Below are 24663 nucleotides of genomic sequence, written 5' to 3'. Positions count from 1 at the left end.
ATGCAGGGGCATGCTCATATGGGTCTGATGCACAGGGTGACTATAGTACAGTGTAGCAATGTAATGCTGTGTAAGGTGCTGTCTGCTGGCAATAGTTATGGGTACACATCGAGGTGTATGTACCTTGTTAGGCATGATGCACTATTGCTGTTATTACTGCTGACTGACTGTAGTGTCATGTACTGTATTTTGTTTGTGTTCCAGGTATCTGTATGTCTGCACGCTGTGGACCTTCTGACAGTAGCAATGATGAGTAAGGCGGAGTGGAAACACAGTGACCTTTTCATAGCCAAGGTACAGCTGTATATGTACATGTTTACCATCTGTGTTTACATGCAACAGTGTGTGAGGGGCAATTGTGGCAGACAGTGTGATCTTGTATACATACCCTTGAAACAGCCACCTAGCCTTCATACATGTCACCTGCGTGTTCTGTAGGACTGCAGGCTCACACATACAGAGGAGGTTACTTGAGTACTGGCACTAGGTCCCTCACAAGCTTATCCATTACTTTAACTGCAACAGATTCAACTAGCCGCATCTATTGCCCCTGCCATTTCAGTCCCATTCACTCAACTGTCATGCAGTTGATGAGGGTATGCCTGGTACTGTGTATGACAGGTTTGGGGTATGTATTCCTGACATAGGTCAACCTGTATTAGTCTAACCTGACAATCACCAGCATGTGTGTCTGCTATCTCATATGCATGTCTGGCCTCTCATGCTGGTAATGCACACAGAGTCATAGTCCTGTACATGGAGCAACTGACAAAGGGCTGAGCACAACCCCTACCTACACAGTCTTATGAATGATAGTGCTAGATACATAACACAAACAGCACAGCAGTACTGTAGTGTGGCAATGTCTGCCACTAGTATTCAAGTGGGTGACAATTGCAGGGGCTGTTAGGATTACCAATTGTGGGTTCAGAGGCCCTTAACATGTTAGAGCCATCTGACACACACACACACACACACACACACACACACACACACACACACACAGACACACACACACACACACACACACACACACACACACACACACACACACACACGAGTTCATAGAAGAACGAAAACCTAAATCCAGCGCCACATGAGCAAAATTGCCAGTGATCGATAAAGATTGTGGGGGGTTGTGCCCCCCACACCCCCCGCTAACTATATATCCTAACTCCGAGGTCGCACTACAGTGAGGAAAGGGCAAATATCCCATTCCTCACTGTAACATGACCCCGCAATCCCACTTTCGATTCCTGACATTTTCGCTCATGTGAGTGTTCGCAGTTTAGGATTTTCGTTCTTCTAATATGAACCCCACACACACTGCTGCATAGGGACATGCATTGAAACACACATGCACATAGAGGTGGCACTTCTCAGAGTAGATGACCTACCCATCTATTAATGTACAATACATAGTGATATGACCACTGCATGCACCACAGTGGCTTGGTGTTAGAAACTGTGTAACTGTGCTTGTACGGTGGATGACATCTGTATGGGCTGGCACTAAGTTGGCAATGGGGGAGTTCACAGGGTGGAAGAGGCACACAGAATGGTACAGCCATCACATACACACAATAAAGACAGCCACAGGGGCTGTGCATACAGAAACACATACACAGTTGCCAATAGACATATTAGTAACCCTACGTATCCACTTGTATGTACTGTAGTGCTGCGTACACATGACATGCTCCACATAGATTATATGCCTGGGACATAACACACAACCTCTTACAACAGGTAATCTTTGAATGCCTTCAAGGATGTTGGGATAATCCAGCAGACATAGCGATTGGTCTTGTCTACTGCTCTTACAAACCTGCACAAGTGATACAGTGACAGACTTTGTATCAGCATCATATGTCAGTCAGCTACAATGTCTGATGCTGGTATGTGTGTCACTACAGTAACTGTGACATATTTGGCAATTATATCACAAGAATGCTCATTTCTAGGGGACACAGACCACGTATAGGTTGCAAACATGTGGATATTCCATGTTCATCTGTACAGATGACTGGTATGGGCTGTATAGTTTTACATGGTGCATGTGAGGCAGATGCCATTAACAGGCTCTTTAAAGTAATGTCATGGGTAGGGGGTCAACAGGCCTTAAAAAGGTATAACCTACACACACAACAGCCACAGGGGATATGCTTCACACACACTACTATAGTTGTCAGTATTGAGATTAGAACACCTACCCATCTAATTATTTCAACTGTAGTATTATGCAGCTATTGCAGATGCCACAGAGCTTAGAGGGCTGATAAGTGTATACAGGTACATCTAAGGTGAATGACATCAGCAGGTCTTGTAAAGGAGGGCAATGGGATGTGTACTGGGTGGTACATGCCTCAAAATGGTATAACCCACACCCCCAGAGGATATGATTCTCACACACAGTATCACAGTTGTGAGTATTGAGTTTAGAACCCCTACCTATCTAGTTATGTGTACTACAGTGTTACGCAGTTATCACAAGTGCCACGGAGCTTATAGGATTTAACAGTGTCACAAGGTATGTCTAAGGTGAATTACATCAAGAGCCCTTGTAAAGTATGGCAATGGAAAATGTACTGGGTGGGAAGGGCATCAAAATACATCACCCTACAAACATACACACTTACAAACACCTTCACACACATTTGCCACAACTGAGTGTAGAACCCCTGCCTCTCTAGTTAATTATACTATACTTTTACTTAGTTATTACACATGCCACAGAGTTTATAGGGCTGAGGCTGTCCAAACGTAGTTCTAAGGACAATGACATCAGCAGGACTGCTAAAGTAGGGCACTGGGAAGTGTTGTGGGTGGGCAAGTCCTCTAAATACTTCGTACTACAAACATACACACTTACAAACTTTTGTACACACGCTTACACACACACACACACAAAAACATTTTCCGGACCTAAGTATAGAACCCCTGTCTATCTAGCAATATATACTATATTGTTACATAGTTACTGCATGCACCACAGAGCTTATATGGCTAAGAGCTGTCCAAAGGTACTTCTGAGGGTAATGGCATAGGCAAGATTGCTAAAGTAGGGCACTAGGAATTGTAGTGGCTGGGAATGGCCTAAAACTGTTTCTCCTACAAAAACAAACATGCACACTTACATTTGCCAGGACTGGGATTAGAACCCCTACTTATCTAGTTATTTGTACACAGTTATTGCACGCGCTACAGAGCTCATAGGGATGACAAGTGGCCAAAGGCAGTTCTAAGGTAAATGACATCAGCAGGACTGCTAAAGTAGGGCATTGGGTGGGAAAGTCCTCAAGACACTTCATCCTACAAATATACACTCTTACAAACACATTTGCCATAACTGGGAATAGAACCCTGCCTATCTATCTATTTGTACTATAGCGTTACACAGTTATCGCATGCGCTACAGAGCTTATGGGGCTGACAACTGCCCAAAGGTACTTCTAAGATGAATGACATCAGCAGGACTGCTAAAGTAGGGCACAGGGAAGTGTTGTGGGTGGGGAAGTCCTCAAAATGCTTCATCCTACGAACATACACACTTACACACACACACACACACACACACACACACACACACACACACACACACACACACACACACAAACACACACGCACATTTGCCAGAACTGGGAATAGAACCCTGGCCTATCTAATTATTTGTACTATACTATTACATAGTTATTGCATGCACCACGGAGCTTATAGAGCTGGGGCTGTGCATAGGTACTTCTAAGGGGAATGACATCAGCAGGACTGCTAAAGTAGGGCACTGGGAAGTATACTGGGTGGGAATGGCCTAAAACTGTTCACCTACAAACACACACACACACTTATATTTACCAGGCCTGAAATCAGAACCCATACCTATCTAGTTATTTGTACTATAGTGTTACGCAGTTATCGCATGCACTACAGAGCTTATTGGGCTGATAGGTGTCCAATGGTACTTCTAATGTGAATGACAGCAGCAGATCTTGTGAAGTAGGGCAATGGGAAGTGTACTGAGTGGGAATGGCATCATAATACTTAAACCTACAGACACACACACACACACACACACACACACACACACACACACACACACACACACACACACACACACACACACAGACACACACATGCAAAGGCAGGTGATGTGATATTATAACCCCCACCTCAGTACTATTACACAATGGAGCTCACCTTCATGCTGGCACGTGCAACTGGTTATGACATGTATGCCACTGTCCGCAGCAGGACATCACTTTATGCCATTCAGGGTATCCCTGTGTATGACTCACTCTCTGTGTGTCCCCCTGTGTCTCTCTCTCTCTCTCTCTATATTACTGTCTCTCTCTTCCCCGCATCTATGTGTGTATATGCTTGACATATTGTTATATGTTGCCCATATATATGTCAGTGTATCACACGCAACAGATGCAGATATATCACATATGAGCCACCTACAGCTAGCTGAGGGTAATCCTGTCTGATGGGTGCGTGTAGGGACAGTTAAGGTGTACACAACTGTCTGTACGCAAAGACATATATGCACAATACAGTTATATAGTCCGATGTGGGTTCTGACATGGCCTGTGATTCTCTATGTGTAGGAGCATGTCCAGTATGACCTTTTATAGTGAGAGTGGGACTCAATTCCAGAGATAGTTTTACTCCGGTCCGGGGTTTTGTGTGCTACAGCCATACCTCTCAAAAGTAAACAGGACTTTCCTAGAGGTACTGGGTTTGTTTTAGCAGACATTTTCTGACATATCTAAAGTCTGACACTGCAATGTATAGTGTCATTACCTAATGGCAGACATCCTCAGATCATCGCAGTGCTTTACTAGAAGAATACAAGATGTATGATATACAGACCAATATTATGAGCCTGACATTCTTGCCCAAACAGACCAGTTGAGGGGTATGGCTACAGGCGGTTGACTGATGAAGCTGTGTAAACAGTCCAGCAACTTGGTGTAATACTGGCTGGGATTCTCCTGCCTGTGTGGTATTCTTCTTACCTGAAATGTCATATCCTGGTGTGGCCATACCTCTCAACTGTACATTTTGGCAGATTTTCCAGGTGTTTGTCTAGAAGTTTCATCCAGTCTACATAAACTTGTGTTTATATGGCAAGTTAGTTTGCTTATAATTGAAGACTGACATTACAAAATAATGACAGACATTAGTGTTTCAGACTTCATAACCTTCAGACAATTCCTGCTAATGCAAAACCTATTATTCTATCAACTTTCTCAATATGTAAGGGCAATATTTACAACACATGCCTATCATTGGGGCTTTGTCCCAGTTTTATTAATGATCTTGTCCAGATGTCCGACTGTCAGAGGTTGAGAGGTATGGGTGTGGGTACAGAGTGCATTCTACTGTGCAGAAACGTCCATTATATGTGTAGTATATTCCACACACCACTGTGACTTCCAGGTATGTCAGTGGCAGAGCAGCACAGAGTAATATGGTGAACCACTAACAGACAGTTGTGTAAAGGTTGATAGGTTGCTATGGCGTTAGTAGTGTATTGGCCCTGAGGCCCTTATAACCCACGCAGATGAGAGTCTAGCCCATGTTACAACATGTCAGCACACAGAGCCCCTGTCCAGCAGGGACACAGGTGGAATCACATGACTGTATGTTGTGTTTCACATGCACTTATACAGGGAGCACATCACTAGGGGTATTGAGCCACTTGGCTTGCTGTTAACAGGGAGTGTACTCCACAGATGGGGCAGTGTGTGGTATACGTATGTATCAGACCAACAAGCTGCACTGATATCATAGCCCAGATTGATGCTGTGCCTACAGGTTGATGGAGTGGGCCTTGAGTTCCAGATGTGCAATAGTCCCATCAAGGCAGGGTCTGGATTGCTTTGTATGCCAGACAGGGGTCACCTCAGCAGAGTCTGTATGGAATGGGGTAGAGGGACAGTGCTGTTAGCCTATCTGTGTAGGGTAGGTGTTTGGGGGTTGGGGTAAGGCCTTAGTGTTTGCAAGACCCTGGTGTGTGGAGTCTACATGGTCTGTGGTGTGTAGGTTTGTGGAGTTCTCATGTGATTTTGCCTCTGAGGTGTCCATTGTTTGGGTTTTTGTTTTGTTGCAGACCTCCACTTAAATGGGTGTGTGATGTGTATTTGCAGGTGATGTTTACTGACTCCATACACTGTATGGCACCTATGTTACTGCACAATTTGTTCTGGTGTGCACATCCTCCATTTGTCTGGCCAGTGGTTCCCCTTATGTGTCTCTTTGTTCTTCTGTAGTTCTGGCTTTGTCCACATTGGCTGCTGTTATGTATTTGTAATTCTGATGTGAGTGGGGTAAGTGCCGTTATATCACAAACAAGATTGTGGACTTATTTAGCGGGTTGTCCATCATTGCACCACTCCATTTGCTGTGGTCCTTAGATTTGTGTTGCTATATCTTATTATGAGACTACATGTGGGCCTACCTGTCATACCGTCACAGACTGACATCTGGACAGGCCTAAATATGACAGTCAGACAAAGGTTCACACATGGGGACAGGGTATTAATAATGTTCTGCCAAAAGTACAGTTTTGTACCTACCGTAAATGTAGATGTTCGAGTGTATACCCTGCTGCAGTTATCACACTTGGGTTAGCCTGCTGTCAGGCGGTCAAGCAGTCGGCTCGAATTCCAAAGTCTTGGTCCGGCGTCGGTTGCTGTCACTTCTTCCCTGACGTCAGTGCACCAGGAGTATATGAGAGGCATCCGATGCCATTTTCTTCAGTTTTTCTTGCCCCAGATGTCAGGTGCCCCCCCCCCCCCAAATGGTGGTCAGTAGATAGTACCAATAATAAAAAAGTGTAGCATAAACAAAAAATCCCTCCAGCTATAAGCAAATACACCACAAAGGTTGTAACAGATTTTAAGGTATAGAAAGGTCTGGTCTTAGTTAGGTCAGAGGGGATGGAGGGAGGGTAACCTGGACTGCAGCAGGGTATACAATCGAACATCTACATTTATGGTAGGTACAAAACTGTACTATGTTCATTGTGTTACCCTGCTGCAGTCATCACACTTGGGTAGAATCCCAAAGCTAAGGATGGGAGGTGGAGTCAAACAGGGTTAGAGGAGGCTAGAAGGCCCTGCAAAACTGCAGTGGCGAAGCCAGCTCTAGTCTTAGAGTAAAGTGGTAAGTGGTAAGTGGTAAGTGGTAATGTTTGGTGAAGGTGTGTACTGAAGTCCAAGTTGCAGCTTCCAGAATATCCTTGGTTGGCACCCCCTGAGGAAGGCTGTAGATGTAGCTGCTGCCCTGGTAGAGTGGGGCCTTATGCTAGCAGGAACTGGTTTTCCATGGTGGGTGTAGCAAAAATGTATGCAATGTCCTATCCATTTGGAAATGGTCTGTTTTGAGATAGCCTTTCCTTGTGATGCTGTAGCATAGGATACAAAATGCTGGTCATATTTTCTGAAAACCTTAGTTTTATCCAAGTAGTAGTGAAGCTGCCTGTGAATGTCCAAGGAATGTAGGAGTCTTTCTCCTTTGTTCTGTGGATTTGGAAAGAAGGTGGGTAAATGGATGGTTTGATTTAGAGCCACACTGGATACCACCTTAGGCATAAAGGAGGGGTTAATTCGTAGAGAAACTCTGTCTTGATGAAAAATGAGGAAAGGCTCTACTGCCATTAGTGCCTGAAGCTCTGAAACTCTTCTCGCTGAAGTAATTGCTAGCAGCAGGGCAGTCTTCCATGATATAAACTTTAAGTCAGCTGAGAAAGCTGGCTCAAAGGGAGGTAGCGTAAGTTTTTCCAGAACAATGTTGAGGTACTAAGTAGGTGTTGGTGCTCTCCTGGGAGGCCTAATGTTTTTGGCTGCTCTGAGAAACTGCCTTAGGAGTGGATGTGAAAATAAGGGAGGATCATTGTTGTAGTGAGCTGAAATAGCTGAAGCATGGATTTTAACAGATGAAAAAGAAAGCCCTTTGTGTAATATCTCAGTTAAATATTGCAGAATCTGAGGTATGTCAGGCTGAAGGGTATTTTGGCCTTTAGCTTGGTTCCAGGTGCAAAATCTTTTCCATTTGTCTGAGTAGGCCTTCCTGGTGCTGGGCCTCCTGGCCTCCAGAATAACATCCATAACAGCTTGTGAGAGAGGAGCTGGCTGGTTGCTTAGGTGATTTGCCATGCAGCCAAGTTTAAGGTTTTGAGCTGGCTGTGTAGAATCTGATTGTCTTGCTGTGTGAGCAGATGGGTAATTTGTGGTAGAATCCATGGTGGGCCCTGGGCCATATTCCTTAATAGTGGGTACCAGTGCTGGCGTGGCCAATCTGGGGCAATGAGTATCATTCAGGGTCTCTCCATCCTGACTTTCAGCAGCACCTTTGTGAGAAGGGTAATGGAGGAAAGGCATATACTGTCAGCATTTTCCAACTGAATGAGAGTGCATCCACTTTCCAAGCTTGATGGTGAAAAGTCCTTGTGCAAAATTTTGTTAGTTGATAGTTTTGGGGGCTGACAAACAGGTCTATGTCTGGGAGCCCCCATTTTTGAGTTATCATTGCAAATACTTGTGGATCCAGTTTCCACTCGTGGGGATCCATGATGTTTCTGCTTAGGTCGTCTGCCAATGTGTTCTTTTTTCCTGGCAGGAATTGTGCTTGTAATTGAACTTGGTAAGCCAGTGCTGTGTTCCACAAGGTCATTGCTTGCCTGCATAGAGGGTAGGAGTGTGTACCCCCTTGTTTATGTACCACATTACTGTGGTGTTGTCTGTCCTTATGATAAGCTGTCCTGGATGTAAGAGGTCCTTGAAGACTGTCAGAGCATTTTGTACAGCTAGCATTTTTTTTTGATTGATGTGCAGATTCCTTTGATCTGCAGTCCATATGCCTTGAATGTACCATCCTGCCATGTGTGCCCCCAGGCATAGTCCGATGCATCTGTTGTCATAGTTTGCCTGGCTGGGGGTAAGGTGAAAGGCTGACCCTTGTTGAGGTGACATGCCTGTGACCACCATAGAAACTTCTGTTGAAGGCAGGGAATGAGAGATATCATTGTTTCCAAGCTGTGGCTGTGTTGAGTCCATACGCTTTTTAGGTACCATTGTAATTTCCTCATATGCAGTTTTGCAAATGGTATTAGTAGTATGCAAGATGCCATGAAGCCCAAGGCCTGCAGAATTTTTCTTGCAGGGAGTTGGGTCTTTGTTGCCATTGCTCTGAAGTATTCAGTTAATTGTAGTTGCTTGTCTGGCGTCAGATAAGCCATCTGGGCCGTTGTATTCAAGCTGACACCCAGGAATGTCATAGTTTGTGAGGGCACTAGTTTTGATTTCTTTTCGTTTACTGTGTACCCTAGGCAACTTAGAAGATGTTTTACAAAAGCCAGGTGTTGTAAGAGAATGTCCTTGCTTTCTGCTTGGATGAGGCAGTCGTCCAAGTATGGGTATATTTGAATTCTTCTTTGTCTGCAGTATGCAATTACTGGTGCCAGGCATTTTGTGAAGACCTTGGGTGCAGTAGATAAGTCAAAGGGCAGTGCAGAGAATTGGTAATGGGTTAAACCTGCAATGAAATGGAGGTATCTTCTGCAATTTTGTCTGACAGGGACATGCAGGTATGCCTCCTTGAGGTCCAACGTTACTAGACAAGCTTTCTTGCCCAACATGGGAAGAAGCTGCTGTAGTGTCAGCATCTTGAATTTGGGTACTTGCAAGATGGTGTTTAAAATTGAAAGGTCCAGAATGGGTCTCCAAGCATTGTCCTTTCTGGGGACTAGAAAGAGCCTTGAGTAAAATCCTTGGCCTTGCTCCTGTGTAGGTACCAGTTGAATGGCTCTCATGTTCATGAGAGCTGTAATTTGTTTTTGTGCCTCTGCCCATTGATTTTGTGGCAGGTTTGGCATTCCTTTTATCCTTGGCAAGGTGTGGAAATTGAATCTGTATCCTTGTGAGATAAAGTCTAGGACCCATTTGTCCTTTGTGACGATGCGCCAGTTGTCTGCAAAAAGTGCTAATTTTCCTCCCAAGGGAGCTGCCAAGAGAGTTTTGCTTGGCAGTTTGAGGTTTAAGTCATTGTGTTTGCCTTCTAGTAGTTTGGGGCCTGTCTTCTCCTCCCTTCTGTGTTGCAGTGCCCCACTGGCGAGATTTGTAAGGGATTTGTGCTTGCCCTCTGCCCCTTGGGCGCCTGTATTTACCCCTCTGTGATCTGTCAGAAGCTGGAAAGGACCAATTTTTTGTTGGCCAATTTCTGCTGAAGCGTGGGGGCTGTACCTGCAAGAAATCTTTGACCGTCTGCATAGATTTTGCCTTATCCTCCATTTTCTTTAACACCTCCTCTGCTTTAACCCCAAATAAGACATCCTGCTGTAAGGGTGCATCTAGTAACTTTGCTTTAACATGATCAGGCAGAGATTGTTCCTTTAACCAAGCATGCCTACGTATAACAGACCCAGTAACAGCTGCTCTAGAGGAAGCTTCCAAGGCATCAAAACCACATTATAAAGTATGTTTGCCCACCTGTTCAGCTGCATGCAACAAATCCTGCATTTCTTTGAATTCAGACTATTGAGGGTGCGTGCCCATCTTTTGTTTTATTTGAGACATTAGGAATTGCTGGTATTTAAGCTTGTGAAATTGACAATTTAGTGCTCTCATAGCTAGAGTAGCTGAGGTGTAAACCTTCTTCCCCCACCTATCTAGTGCTCTCGAGTCCCTTTCAGAGGGTACAGGATTTTTAGCCATAGAAGCCTTAGCCCTTTTGGGACCCTGGGAGATTGTCTCTGGATCAGCAACAGGGCTTTTGTACAGGAATTTGTGTGAGTCAGGCACTCTATATTATCTATCTGGTTTGGCTGGAGCAGGAGGCAGAGAATCTGGATTTAGACTAGATTCTAAGAAAACATCACCCATAATGTCTAAAACTGGGGGGATAGCAAGTGGTCTGTGCTGGGGGAGTAAAAGAAACTCTTGGAGCCTTTTCTTTGAGTCAGAGTAGTCCTGACCTTCCCAGTGGAAATGTTCCCTCATGGTATGTAAGGTTTCCCCAAAGGAATAATCCTCAGGGGGAGAAGCTGAGGGAATGGAGTCTTCCGCATCAGAATCTTCATAAGGGGGAAAGGAGTAATCCTGTTCCTCAGTGGAGCCTGAGGAAACAGACACTTGATCAGAGGAGGCATAATCCTCCTCTTGTCTAGGCCTTTTGTCGGGGGGGTTGGGAACCCCTGATCAAAGAAATTAAATCTTCAGCCAATTTAAGCATCTGTTTCTTAGGCATAGGGCCTTGACCTGGAGACTGAAGTGTAGTCTTTTTTGGTTTTAGAGGAGTCTTAAGCTTAGCATAAGATTTTATGGTGAGAGTAGTCGGTCTGAAGACACCTTCAGAAACCGAAGGTGTTTCTACAGCACCGGCTTCTCCTACTGCAATGTCGTTGGTAGGGCCTAAAGAAAATGGCTGCATCGGCCTAGAACTCTCTGCTGGAGAATCCGAAGTGGTCTGGGGATCCAATTCAGCAGTAGCCAGGGGCTGCGTAGGCGCCTCACTGAAAACCGGAGAACCAGCGACCGGCCCAGCCGAGGGCTCAGAGTCTGGCATGGATCTAGGCTGCCTTTCTTTATCTTTGCATTTTTTATGCACGCCGGTAGTCGGTTGCTCCGACGGCATAGAGTAATTAAACTTCCTACCGTAGTGTTGTGCCAAATCAAAGCGTCGCTTTGTAGTTCACTTATTGAACCTAGCACAAAACTGACAACCAGTGACGTCGTGGTCTGGGCCTAGGCAAGGTATACAAAAAGAATGAAAGTCCTTATGAGGTATTTGCTTCCCACAAGAAATGCAATTGTTAACTTTTTCTGACATCGGACTGAGGCAAGAAAAGGTTCCCCAATGGGGTACTTAGCTTTGAAGACTTCGGACTGAAACTCGATTCGAAAATCTCAGGTGTCGGCCGACCGGCACTTGCGAACTGCTTCTGCTTCGGGCACTGCGCGACAAGAAATACTGAAGAAAATGGCGTCGGATGCCTCTCATATACCCCTGGCGCACTGACGTCAGGGAAGAAGCGATAGCAACCGACGCTGGACCAAGACTTTGGAATTCAGGCTGACTGCGGGAAAGCCTGATGGCAGGATAACCCAAGTGCGATGACTGCAGCAGGGTAACACGATGAACATCATAGACAGTTGGGAGACTGGTTTGGTAATTGCTTGTTTGCTTGTATGGTTATGACGTCTGCTTCTACACTGTCTGCCATTGTTGTTTTTACATGAACCTTTCTTGTTTTGCGAATAGTTGAAAGGCAAATGCAATGTTAGGACAAGCAGAACAGATACACAAAGCATACTTGTGCTCCTTCTGAGACAACCTGTGTCATTCCAGGGGTATTGCCGTTGGCCAGTGATATGTTGTCAGTGCTGACATAGAAAGGTGGCAGTCCTTTATAAACTGGCAGTACACTGACCTTCATGTGCCTGCTGTCCTACTAGGCACCATACCTCTCAACTTCTGAGAGCCAGACATATGGACAAAGCCATAAGTAATTGGGGGATGAAGGCCTAAATATAGGGGCCACTTTTAAGTATTGGCCTTACCAATCTAGAAAGGCGATTCAACAACAGGTTTTGCATTAGCATGCAATTTTCTACAGGGTATGAAGTCTGACACTACAATCTGTCATTATTTCTAACCTTAGTCTTACGTGATTTACCAATGAATTGCCAGACAACCACTATTTCAGGATATACAGACCACAAATATGATGCAAACCTCTGGACATTCTGCAATAGGTCTGTACAGTTGAGAGGTATGGTAGGCACTGTGTAGGTTACTCCCAGGTGTGTACTGTCTATATGTGTGGCCTCCTGTCCATGACCTGTCCAGCTTTCCTGCAATAACAGATATTGACATCTGGACAGTGTGTACAACTCCTACTGTAAGTGTAGCTGACATGCAGAATAGTTGGCACTGCATTTCTTTGAACACGGCCCTGTCAACCACAGTACTATACCTAGGCCACTATGACACAACAGCTGGGAGTAAGTGCTGGCAACATCCTGACAGTATTAACCACATATATACATAGCTCACTGACCTCTGCATATTGTGGACATGTAACAACTTATCATGTTGATTGGGACAGCCCTGGCAATGTGTGCTCTGCTGCTATTTCCCTACAAACATACATGTTACTGCATTTCTATGGGAATATGGGTGTGAGTGGAGCACACCTGTCAACTGTACACATTTGCACAGACTGTGCTGATATTTGTTTTATATTTTGGTTCCATTTAGCATAGTACTGTGCTCTGTTTTGGAGAATAGAGGCATATCACTAAAGACCACAGGTCAGATTGTTTGAGTTTCAGACTTCTTACCCTTCAGAGCCTTACTGCAACTGCAGGACCTGCTGCGATATCACTGTGTAAGTCTGTAAGGGGGGGGGGTATTTCATCACTGTCATCATTTGTGGGCCTTTGCCAGACATTTCTTAATGGTTTTCTATGGCTGACTTGCTGGGTGAGGCTGAGAGGCGAGTATGGGACCCCCACATTGACATCCCTGCCTGTGACCTATGATCCCCCAGTTAGTTGGCCCCCCACATATACTGCAGTGTGATTTGTCACCTTGGGTACTACTGCATAGTGTGGGGAAGCCACATTTCCTGGTGTCCCACACAGCTGTCAGTTGTCTGCTATCGCAGTTTGCTACCCCATTCCCTTGCATGCATGCAGCAATACCATAGACATACTAGCAGAACATACTACTCCTTTCATTTATTGTTAAGAAGACTGACTTACCTTGTGCCTGCAGCAGTTGTGTGGATGGTGCTTGAGGGCTGCCTATGTCGGATGCACTCAGTACACTGCCTTTACATGGTAAGGTACAGGTAGTGTGATGTGAGTGGCATCCATTTCACTGTGTGTGCAAGTCAGAGAGAGGTGTCAGTCCCTGGGTTCCTACAGTGTCAGTGTTTTTATGCTATGCATTGCCTCCTTGCCAAGGCCAGGGAATACTGGGCATGCCTCCATCTGCCTACAAGAGATGGTTCAGGGGGTTCCTCATCTGAGTCCCTCTGTGCTTGTGGGGACCTTGGCAATGGTGAGGGGCTGTGTGGTCCTTCCCCGTGCTTTTCCTGCTGCAGCTGTTTCCGCAGGATAATATTGTGTAGCATGGCACATACTATGAACATGTGTGCACATGTGGCTGGAGAGTACTGCAGGGCTCCACCAGATATGTCAAGGCAGTGGAACCGTGACTTGAGCATCCCATACACAAGCTCTGTAATGATCTTGGTTTGTGCGTGTTCCTCACTATGACATTCTTGATTGCATGTGTGTGCATTTCTAATGGGTGTCATCATCTACGGCTCCAGTGCATAGCCAGCATCCTCCACCAGATAGCCATATGGGATGTCCCCCCTGGCAAATCACTGGTACAGCTGTGAGGAATGCCAGATGTGGGAATTGTGACAGCTTCCAGGGCTGCCAGCAAACAAATTAATGATAATGCCCTGGGCGTTGCACCTGAACTGGCAGTTGATAGAGTGAAAGCCCTTGCGATTTATGTAAGCCCTACCCTGTTCACCGGGTGGTGCTTTGATGTGGATGTGCATGCAGTCTACGGCACCCAGTACTTCTAGGTAGTCTGTTACATAGTGGAAGAGGTGCATATTGCTGGTCTTTTCCTCAGGAGTGCTGCAGAAGTAAATGTGCTCACCGGCATGTGACATGGCATCCAGGAACTGGTGGAGTACCCTGGATGCAGATGCCTGTGAGACCCCCACGATGTCCCCATTAGGTCTTTGGAAAGTACCTGTAGCTAGTATTCTTAAGGATACATATACCTTGGTATCCACTGGGTTGGGTTCCCCTCTGTTGGCTCTGGGTCTAAGGTGAGGGTGGCACACCTCGATGAGTTGTTAAAGTTTGTCCCTGTCCATCCTGTAGCACTCTAGTATCTCCAGATTATGTAGCCCTTGGTAGGTTACCCTGGATCTGAACACTCTTCTCCTCCTCAGTCTGGGGCAGTTGTCAGCATTATCCTCCTCACCACACTCAGCCTCTAGCACATACTGATGTATCAAAGCAACAGCAGCCCCTAACATTTTATCAGTTAAAATTCCCCTGTGTGTGTACACCAATGGTGCAGAGTTTGTGAGAAAAAACAGACTAAGAGGTGTTTGCATAGTTTATACTGTTGTGCTGCAGATGCTGCCTGTATTACTGGCTGACTATGAAACATTCCACGTGCCAGCTATACTATTTGTACTTGATTGCTTTTATTCTGCTATTTCCTGTTTTTTTCCCTTCCCATTTCCACTCCTTTTAAGCCACCTGCTGCCCAAATGTAAACAGTTCTGCTATTTCTGGGTTTTAATTTTTTTTTGTTTAAGACCCAGTGCGCACCGCACAAACCCATTTAGCTAAGGTAAACACTTTTAAGCAGAAATGGCCCTGCCCTGTATGCAAACACGCTCCTCATTTCATGGAATAAATATATATATAGCCTCAGGCACACCCCCTTGCTTAGCTGTGCTTAGCTAAGCTCAAATGGAAGCCGTGGAGCTCCAATGTGCTTACACCACACATGACACACCCCCTTTTCTTGTCAGCTGTTTCCCCTGCTTACACCACTGCATTATAGCTCCTACACAGTTAGGTGTATTCAGACAATAGTCTCCCATTTTGCTATTCAGTAAACTTAGCTCATTTGCCTACCCCACTGCCTTAGTTCCTTGTTACACCACTACACCAGAGCCTATGTCCATAGCAACCAGTGTTACTTATTATTGTTTTGGTTCTGCTTGCTACCCACTATAATGGCAAAATGCAGATTTCACTTAAAATTTTCTTGTCACATTTTTTTTAAACATTTTCTGCAAGATCTCGTTTGTACACCGCTGTGCTATGCTTAAATGGGTTTATATTAAAAGCACGAAGGTTTACTTACCCGAATACCTAAACGACAACACATATTCTGCGAACCACAAATATACTGAACGCGCTAAACCGCAAAATTCAAAAAGGCGAACCGTCATAGTTGTCCCACCCCACTGCCTGGTACATATTACCTACCCAAATAAACTAAATAAACCACATACATACACTAACCAAAACCCTACCTCTAACCCTAAACTAAACCCTACTTCTAACCCTACACTAAATCTTGCTTATACCACCATGTATGCACTTACCTTAACCTGCACCCTAACCCAAAGGTCCGCAACTATCGCACACTTACCTTAAGAGGCTATACCCAAATAAACTAAATAATCTACACCCATACACTTAACAAAACCCTGCTTCTAACCCTACACTAAATCTCACATACATTACCATCTATGCATTTACCTTAACATGCACCCTAACCCTAAGGTCCGTAACTATCGCACACTTACCGTACTTACTTACGGAGATATACTGCAGAAGGGCCAACCATGATGATTCGACATTTCGGATTTCGGAAGACGTGTTGGCGTTTAGGTATTTGGGTAAGTACACCTTCATTCTTTTAATATAGACCCGCTTAAACAGCCGAAATTGGCCAAAAAAAAAAACTTTTATTTTTATTATTTTGCAACTGTTTTCCATGCCAATGGCCATATTTTTGGCCAGTGGAATGCCTAATGATCATAGTACATGCTTTACTTTGAGCTGTCATGCCCCCGTTTTGATTTTTGTAGAAATATACACGGTTAGTAACCGAAAACATTTCTGCAATGGACACTGCTCTGACACAGATGCCTGCCTGGTTAATGAATTGCTAATTCACCGCATTTGCATGGTTTTCACCAGCAAATGAGGTAATTAGCATTATTCAGTGGTGTCCATGCCAGAATAGTGCTGGCAGGCTCGTGGACACCCCCAGCCTTGTTTACTGAAGTGCTCGGCGGCCATATTCCGTGCAGAAGCTGCTACACTATTTTGGCACGGTAAAATTGCTTTATTGAATCCCGGGGAATATCCTTGACAATACATTTTTTAAGTCTATTTCATTACTGAAATGGCTGCAACTGGGACATAAAGTGGCAGACATTTTTTTAACAAGCAGAAGAGTTACAAGTTGATTTAGTAAACATCCCCAGTCACTCAAAATGTAATTTAAATGTCAATGATCTGAAATGTTAGGTAGCAAGACAACAGGACATATCAAAGGGAAATTGTGCATGTATGATGAATGCTTATATTCAGACATTTGAGAAGTTATTAGCAGGAAATTATAAGGGAATTTGACCAACTTTGAGACAGAGCAGTCTTAAGGTGTGTATGAGATGGTTACATGAGAAGAATCACCCCATACTTGGCACCTGTGATGAGGAAAAACCTGGGGTGACAATAAAAGTAAAGAAACAATTATTGGGTGAGAAGAGGGGAAAATTCTAGAGAACACAATACCATAAAGTGTACAGAAAGACATTTTTAAGCAGTTAGGGAATGTGTATAACATACATTTTGACAGGCAACAGAATGAAGAGCTTCACCTTTCACATAACAATGTGTCAGGGAAAATGAAATAAAAAAAACCCTTAATAATGTGAAAAGCAAAAATAAAAAGAAGAAGAAGGAGAACAAAGGAATGCACTAAAGGCACTACCTGAAATACTCATAGATGGAAAAATGGAAAAATTAAAAATGGAGCATGTGTTAATAAAAAGAAGGGAGAAAAAAATCTAAACATGAGCTTTGCATAGTGGGAGCTCCTTTTTAAGAGGCATTGATATTTAACATTTGTGGATAATACTCTGACAATTCCAATGGTTTCTTGTCTAATAGGAGCAAAGTTATAAAATAGCATGAGGATATTAGAACCAAATATGAAGAAAGGCAGGTAATTGTTCATGTGGGAACTGAAGACTTGTGAAATAGTAGTAACAACAGTGGAAGAATTTACCTTCTTGTAGGAAATTTATAAAAGGCAGGGACTGAATGAATGAATGATAGAAAGTCAACTTTCTTGTGTTTTCAGAAGTGAATACATTTATAGAAGAAAAGGAACAATCAAACATCATCTGAAGATTAATATTAAGAATAAGTGACAAGAACACAGAATTTAATGATAAATGCCCATCTTTTTAAATAAGCTGAGAAATACCTGTCTACTAGTTTTCATCTCAATCTAAAAGGAAGACAAATATGAACATTAGCCTACTCATTAAAAACATAATCATATTTTTAGGGAGGCAAATATTGAAGTGAATTGTTTTAATCTTCAAAAAATGAGTATTCCTCACATTAATGTAAAAATCCTAATGGGAAAATGAATAAATTATACCATTAAAATAAAAAGCCCTGACGTAGTCAGAATAACTGAATTAGGGCTTAAAGATGGTAATATTAGCTACAACTTGGATGGTCGTTCATGTTTTATGTATCACTGTGATAGCATACATTGAAGGAGAAACACTAAAAAGTATGTTAAATAATACCTGGCAGCCACTAAGGATGGACTAGTTTTTAAATTTAAACAAAGCAGGAAGCAAATTCATCAACATTTTTATTTACAGATCTCCTAAGAAAGCACGTAGTCCTCATGAACAGTAATTAGAAGAAATGTTTTTTAGTGCCAAATGACATCTTAGTCATTGTGTGAGACTTCAATCCTGTACGCAAGAACTATGATAAACAAAAAGAGTTTAAAATCAAAGGCCACAGTAAACTTGATCATGAAAAGTACACTAGGAATCTGAGACAGGTAATCCAGGTACCAACAAGAAAAATGCAACAGTGGATTTAGTTCTAGTCCAGGATGACAAATGGTCTTGGAAATATGTCACCCTCCCACCTCTGGCTGGTACTGCATTTTCTTTATTGAAAATTAAGATTTTGAGGAAGGATAGCATTTTAACTGCTACATACTGTAAAGAAAATACTGAGGGAGCTTGTAGGTTTATGAGGAATAAGGCAAAATGGTCAGACATGAGAAATTAACTCAAACAGCGGAAAATGCAGGATGAACTTTGGAATAAGGGGACAGAAAAGATGGATGAAATATTGTTTAACTAGTTATGTGAAACTTTGGATCATGTTACTTAAGTCTGTCCTTTTGCTTTACCACACAAATGGGAATGTAAAAATATCAATTCAATAAATGAAACATCCTGTCATGTATTTGTCCATTTTGAAAAATAAAGTTAATTTTAATGAATCACCATACCTATGTAGAAAAATCCAGCTGCTGCTAAGTCTCTTGGAGATTTTTTGGCATCTTTTGGCCATGTTTTGAATGATTCCAAACGCACGTCTTCATCTGCAAAGATGTTCAGGTCAGGTTCCAGATTCCCTGAATTAATTTAACAGACTTTGTAAGTTAACATATCAACAAGTCAGTGAACTACTGCAGCTATTCAATGAGTTACTTAGTAAGGTTATCTATACATTAAAAATGTTTTCATTATCATAGGTTCATAGGTTCATAGATTAGTACTAAGCTAACTGCCCTTATTGAAGCCATTTTTTTTAACTAGAATCAATTATCCCTGAGATTCCCTGTACTGTACCTTGCATTTGTAAGGCAAACACCTTAACCATTAGGCCACCCTCCCAATCATGTTTCGTTAGTTTTGATTCAAAAATTCTCAATACATTTATCAGAATTTGGAAATCATATTTTTCTGCATCTTAGCTTGTCATACATTTTACACTTTTTCTGTACTTATTTTTCTTGTCTTATCACTGTGTTTCTCTTATTTTCTTCAGGGTGCACAGCAGTGCAGCAGTCAGCATTACTGCCTCACAGTGGTGCATGCCTTCCCTGTGTTTCTTCACTGGGGTCCCTGTTTTTTATCAAAAAGATGTTTGTGGTTGAACTCACATTTCTCTAAATTACTTGTAGATTCAAGCGCACGAGTGTGTGTCTATGTGTAGTGTGTGCAAATGCATGTGTGTGTGTGTGTGTGTGTGTGTGTGTGTGTGTGTGTGTGTGTGTGTGTGTGTGTGTGTGTGTGTGTGTGTGTGTGTGTGTGTGTGTGCGCATGGTCACTCAAGCAGAGTGTCCTGTGATGGATTGGAATCCACTTCATAAATGGTTTTCTTTTAATGAATTTTGTTGCTGGAATAAGCTCTGGATACATTGCACGCCTGAACAGAAAGTATCACTCAATGAATGAATAATGAATGAATGAATGTTCTTCCTTTATGGAAGCTGGACTTTTCTCTTTCTCACTTTCTTACTGAGTAAAGTTCTACAAAGTCACAGTCCTCTGTTTGTAACATGATCAGGGCCTATTGGCCAGGAATTATAACAGTTCATAAACTTGCAGCACAAAAGTACAGGTGTGTGAGCAAACTCACTATAAGAGTAGCTTTTGAGCTATACACTGCATTATGATTACTCATCCATGGGCAATTACCATGGTGATTGTCCTCATTTGCATTCTGAGTTCCAGTGGATTTACATATGCTCCTTAGAATGAAGATGTCCTCCTCTCCTAGCCCAATACATCAGCCTAAAATATGGCTAAAATAGGAACAGCTCACATCATTTCCAGTTTTTTTTTTTAGTGTGTCTTGGCTAGCAGCATAAAATGCACCTGATCATCATGTCCTAAAGACCTAAGCCTAGTAGCTTTCAGCCATGTTTTCTCTAGGATGCCACTGAGTGAAAATGATAGGTTGGTGGGGAACAATGGGCAAAACTCTGAGCACTAACCACTCTCCCTTTTTTCCTTTTTTAATATAAGATCTTACCCCTCTGGTGGGAGTGGTGATGTCTTACTTTTCTCCACACCCCAGGCATATGGGGTAGTGATGGTATGATCCCAATTCAAGTGTAACTTGGAAAATTGGATGGGGAACAGGAAATTTATCCCTGGTTTGGCACCTGTATCTCTAATGGACACAGCTCTTAGGCCCCTGATTGTAAATATTTCATCTCCCAAGCCCCTGCTTACAATTGTCATGGGTACCAGAACTTATCAGAGATTTGGATGCATGGTTAGGTTGAAAAAAGCCCTTGTGGTCATTAGCCTAGTATACACCTATGAACTTATGAAGACTAAGTGAGGCAGGAGGATGACAGACAGACAGACAATACTGCAGCAATGATCTTACTACTCAAACAGCTATTCTTATGATGAGTTTACTCACAAAACTGTACTGTATTATAAAGATCACTACTGCAGTAAGATTACTTTTCCATGGGTAGACAATGAAGCAGTTAGATGCCCTGTAAAGGTGGTGGCTTCTACAGCATTCCTTATAGAACTGCAGTTGCTATTCTTGCCATATTCCTGGACTGAAGAACCAACGCTTGGGAAGGTATGCACAAAGGTCTAAGCACTGCCTCACAAATGATGTGCATTGATGCTACCCTAAAAAAAAGCTGCTGTGATGGTTAGTGCCCTGGTTGAGTGTGCTCTCACATGATCCCCTACAGCCTTTCCATTACTCTTGTAACAGGATGCAATACAGCTAGGCAGCCACTTAGAAAGTGCTTGCTTGCTTGGAAACTCGCCTATCCTCCTTACTTGTCATGAAGAATATGAAGCATTGGTCTGACTGTCAGAGAACAGTCATTCTTGTTACATAGTTTCTGTGCTGTGTGCATTCCTGCAAATGTAATATCCTTCTACCCTGTTCTGTGAGCTTAGATAAAAGACAGGTAAGTGCATACTTTATTTTATTATTTGAGTTTCAAACCTCAGACCCCCTTAGGAATAAAACAAGTGTTCATCTAAAGACTCACTGTGCCCCATGGGTATTTAAGGCTTCCTACACAAAGCAATGAACACCTCAGAAATTCTTTTAACTGAGATGGAGGCCTCCACAAATAGTGTTTCCTTGGATATGGATGTGGGTGTTGCTGAGAAGGTTGATTCAGAATGACCCATAGTTAAGATTACATACGTTGGCCCAGGTTATCTAAGAACTTCATGTGTGGAACCTCTATCAGAAACTGCTTCACAGTGATAGCGGAGATGGGGAACCCATATGCAGACATGCAGGAATAGTTGAAAAGTACACTTTAATATGGTTTACCTCGACTTGCTCAATCTTGGTTGTTTTGCTGTTTCTTAAAGTATATTGGCTGAAGATATTATTTGCTCATGCTACGATTCCTTGCTATTTGTTGTGTAATTCATTTAGGCTCAAACTGTAGGTGTTCATTCTTCAAAAAGGTACAGTGGATAGTGGAAAAGGAGTGATCATTATTTTTGTTTTTTAATGACTTAATTTTCCAATCTGGAGCAACCTCAGCATGGGAACATGTAAGTGTTTGGGGGCAAAGCCCACATACTTTGGGTGCAAGTTGGGGCTTGACCACTGCAACAGTTATGTATGCCTATTTTTCTTAAACACACACATTAATAGAGTTTATATGTACTTGCGGTAATGAGTTCCATGCAGAAATGTATGACATCATATTTAGAAGCTGGTGCAATTCAATCAAACATAGTAGGCATGTCTATTAATAGATGCATAGGAGACGTAATGGAGGAAGAATTCTGAAAAGTATCATAGGACTTCTTGCTCTTTAGCTTCCATGGACATCATTCTCCTAGACAGCATAAAGAGAATCTCTTCCATTTGGACAGGCAAGATTTTTCAAGTGCTGGGATTTATGCCCTCTTGCAAAATGCGTACTACTCAGAAAATTGGTCTTTAGAGGGAATCAAGCTGACAGCATCCAAATTGCAAACCTGGGGCCCTTTTGATTTGAGGGTATCAATGCCATTTCTTTCAGAGTCACAATTGTGCTAATTTGTGGGAGCTGTAACAGACACTCCTCACCCAGCAAGACAAACCATGGTTATCTTGGCCACAAAGGGGTGACAGAAAGATACTGGTTCTGCATGCTCTGATCTTTTGCAGTACACTGATAATTAGGGGAATAGGAAGAAAGATGGAAGGAGCTCATCTATATCTTGGGAATCCAGAACAGAATCTTTTAAGCTGTTAAATCTTCTCTGATGCAAGTCAGTCTATTGGGAAATACCTCATTTTTGTCTCAGAATCTGACAGATTTTTGAGTTAAGTATCCATTAATGGTTGTTAGATCATTATCTGCTCAATTTATCTGTCACTGTGTTCTGATCTTTTGGAAAGTAGGAATCCTGGAGATGCTGTCTCCTAGGCCATCCTAATTAGTCCACAAAGCTGTTTAAGTGCATATCTCCTTGTTTGCTTATGCACCACATGGCTGTGTTATAACATTTAAAGTCTCTGGTTGACAAACTGTTTTAAGGGATTTTGGTGCCAGAATCATAGCCATTCTCTGTAGAACTGCTCCTTTGAGGCATCTTTAGTTAAGGCCGTGTTCCTTCTGAAATCACAAAGACTATTTCCTGCTTGTTTTCTTCATGTCAGATCCATCAGAAAAACTAATTTCTAATAGCAGGGAACAGCTGTTTTATCTGCTGTAGAGGATGGATGAGCTCTGCCTGTAAATTTCTAAAGAAACACTATTTTTCATATCCAGCCTGGCTAGAAGGTCCACTATGATGGAGACTGACATACTGCACATTGTACTTAGAAACATTCTGACTGTTGAGCAGGTAGTCTTTGCCAGATCTGCAAAGACAAGTGTAATATGAGAGGCCTTGTCTCTTGGTAGGAACAGTCTGGCTCACTCTTTATCCAGTAAGGCACTAATAATTTTTTTGTCCTTCATGGGACCATGCCAGACATGGGTAAGTTTAAGGTGCACCCCAGATTGGTTAAGCAGTTCATAGTCTAGAAACATCTGAATGCCTTCCAGCAAGGTTGAATGAATTAAGTAACATTTGATTGGAGATCATGAGGTAAGCACTGCCTTAAACTGCTCTGAGCACCAATGTCAATAAATACTGTCATAGTAAAAGGGCATGGAATGCCTAGCCATGGCCTGTTACATGAGAGGGAAGTAAGAGGGATGATATGATTGATAATAAGTAGCATGACATCTCACTTCTGCCTGAGGTTTTCATTTAGTTTTTTTATGAACTATTAAGGCAAATAGTATGTTTGTAAGTTAAATGTATTAATAAAATAATTAGTTTTAACATGTTCTGAGGGTGGGAGGATTTTTCTTTAATCTTAAAATCACTGTTTTTAAGACTTTAAACTTAAAAACAGAAAATGGAGTTACCTAAGTGCCTAAAGGTCTGGACATTGGTCCTTCTGTAAGATAGCTCAACACCTAATATAAACCTGTTAATCCCCATGTGTTTAACTGCCATGCAGACTACATTAATAAACATTGCACAATGTCTGTTTGACATAAACTTGATCAATAGTGTTAAACAGTGAAAAATTCACTCTGTTTGACAGAAGTCAGCACCCATCTACACTTCCCAGAAGTGTACTGGTCTTACAGTTAATTGTATTAAAAGTGATACAGGGACAAAGAGTTTTGCAAGGAAGGCATGTCTGGGGATTTTTGCCTTCTATGAAAAATAAAATTCCAAATTCTCTTTTAATCTCTCTTTCTTTTAATTCAAATGCAGAATTTCATCAGAAGGTCATCATAACCAGAACAGCAAGTCAGAACCTTCTATTTGACTATTAGTAACCACATATTACAGTTCATTGCTCCACTGTGCCAGAACCTAATGAAGCATTAGGTATAAGTAAGGCTATACCTTGGACATCCATCTTGAGTCCTTGTTAGTCCATTTAATGGTTCCAAATGCACATTGAAACCTACGGAAAGTTTTGAATTATGTAAACAGCATATCCTTGGTAGTCAGCAAGCTAATTGACCCTGGGAAGAACATGC

General features: G+C 42.6%; 1 protein-coding gene across 1 annotated transcript in view; it reads right to left on the bottom strand.

Annotated features, from left to right (window-relative positions):
- The window catches only part of LOC122795945 (baculoviral IAP repeat-containing protein 1-like), a 378361-nt gene that overhangs the window by 303304 nt on the left and 50394 nt on the right, over window positions 1-24663 (bottom strand). Inside the window, exon 5 of the mRNA XM_044064428.1 lies at window positions 19123-19248. Coding sequence (XP_043920363.1) covers window positions 19123-19248 — 126 coding nt within the window. The remainder of the gene's footprint in view (window positions 1-19122; window positions 19249-24663) is intronic.

Source organism: Protopterus annectens, chromosome 2.part2 (assembly GCF_019279795.1).
Source record: "Protopterus annectens isolate FY-2018-M chromosome 2.part2, PAN1.0, whole genome shotgun sequence".
Lineage (NCBI taxonomy): Eukaryota > Metazoa > Chordata > Ceratodontiformes > Protopteridae > Protopterus > Protopterus annectens.
Note: the sequence above shows the minus strand (reverse complement) of the source record. Positions and strands in the feature narration are given on the sequence as shown.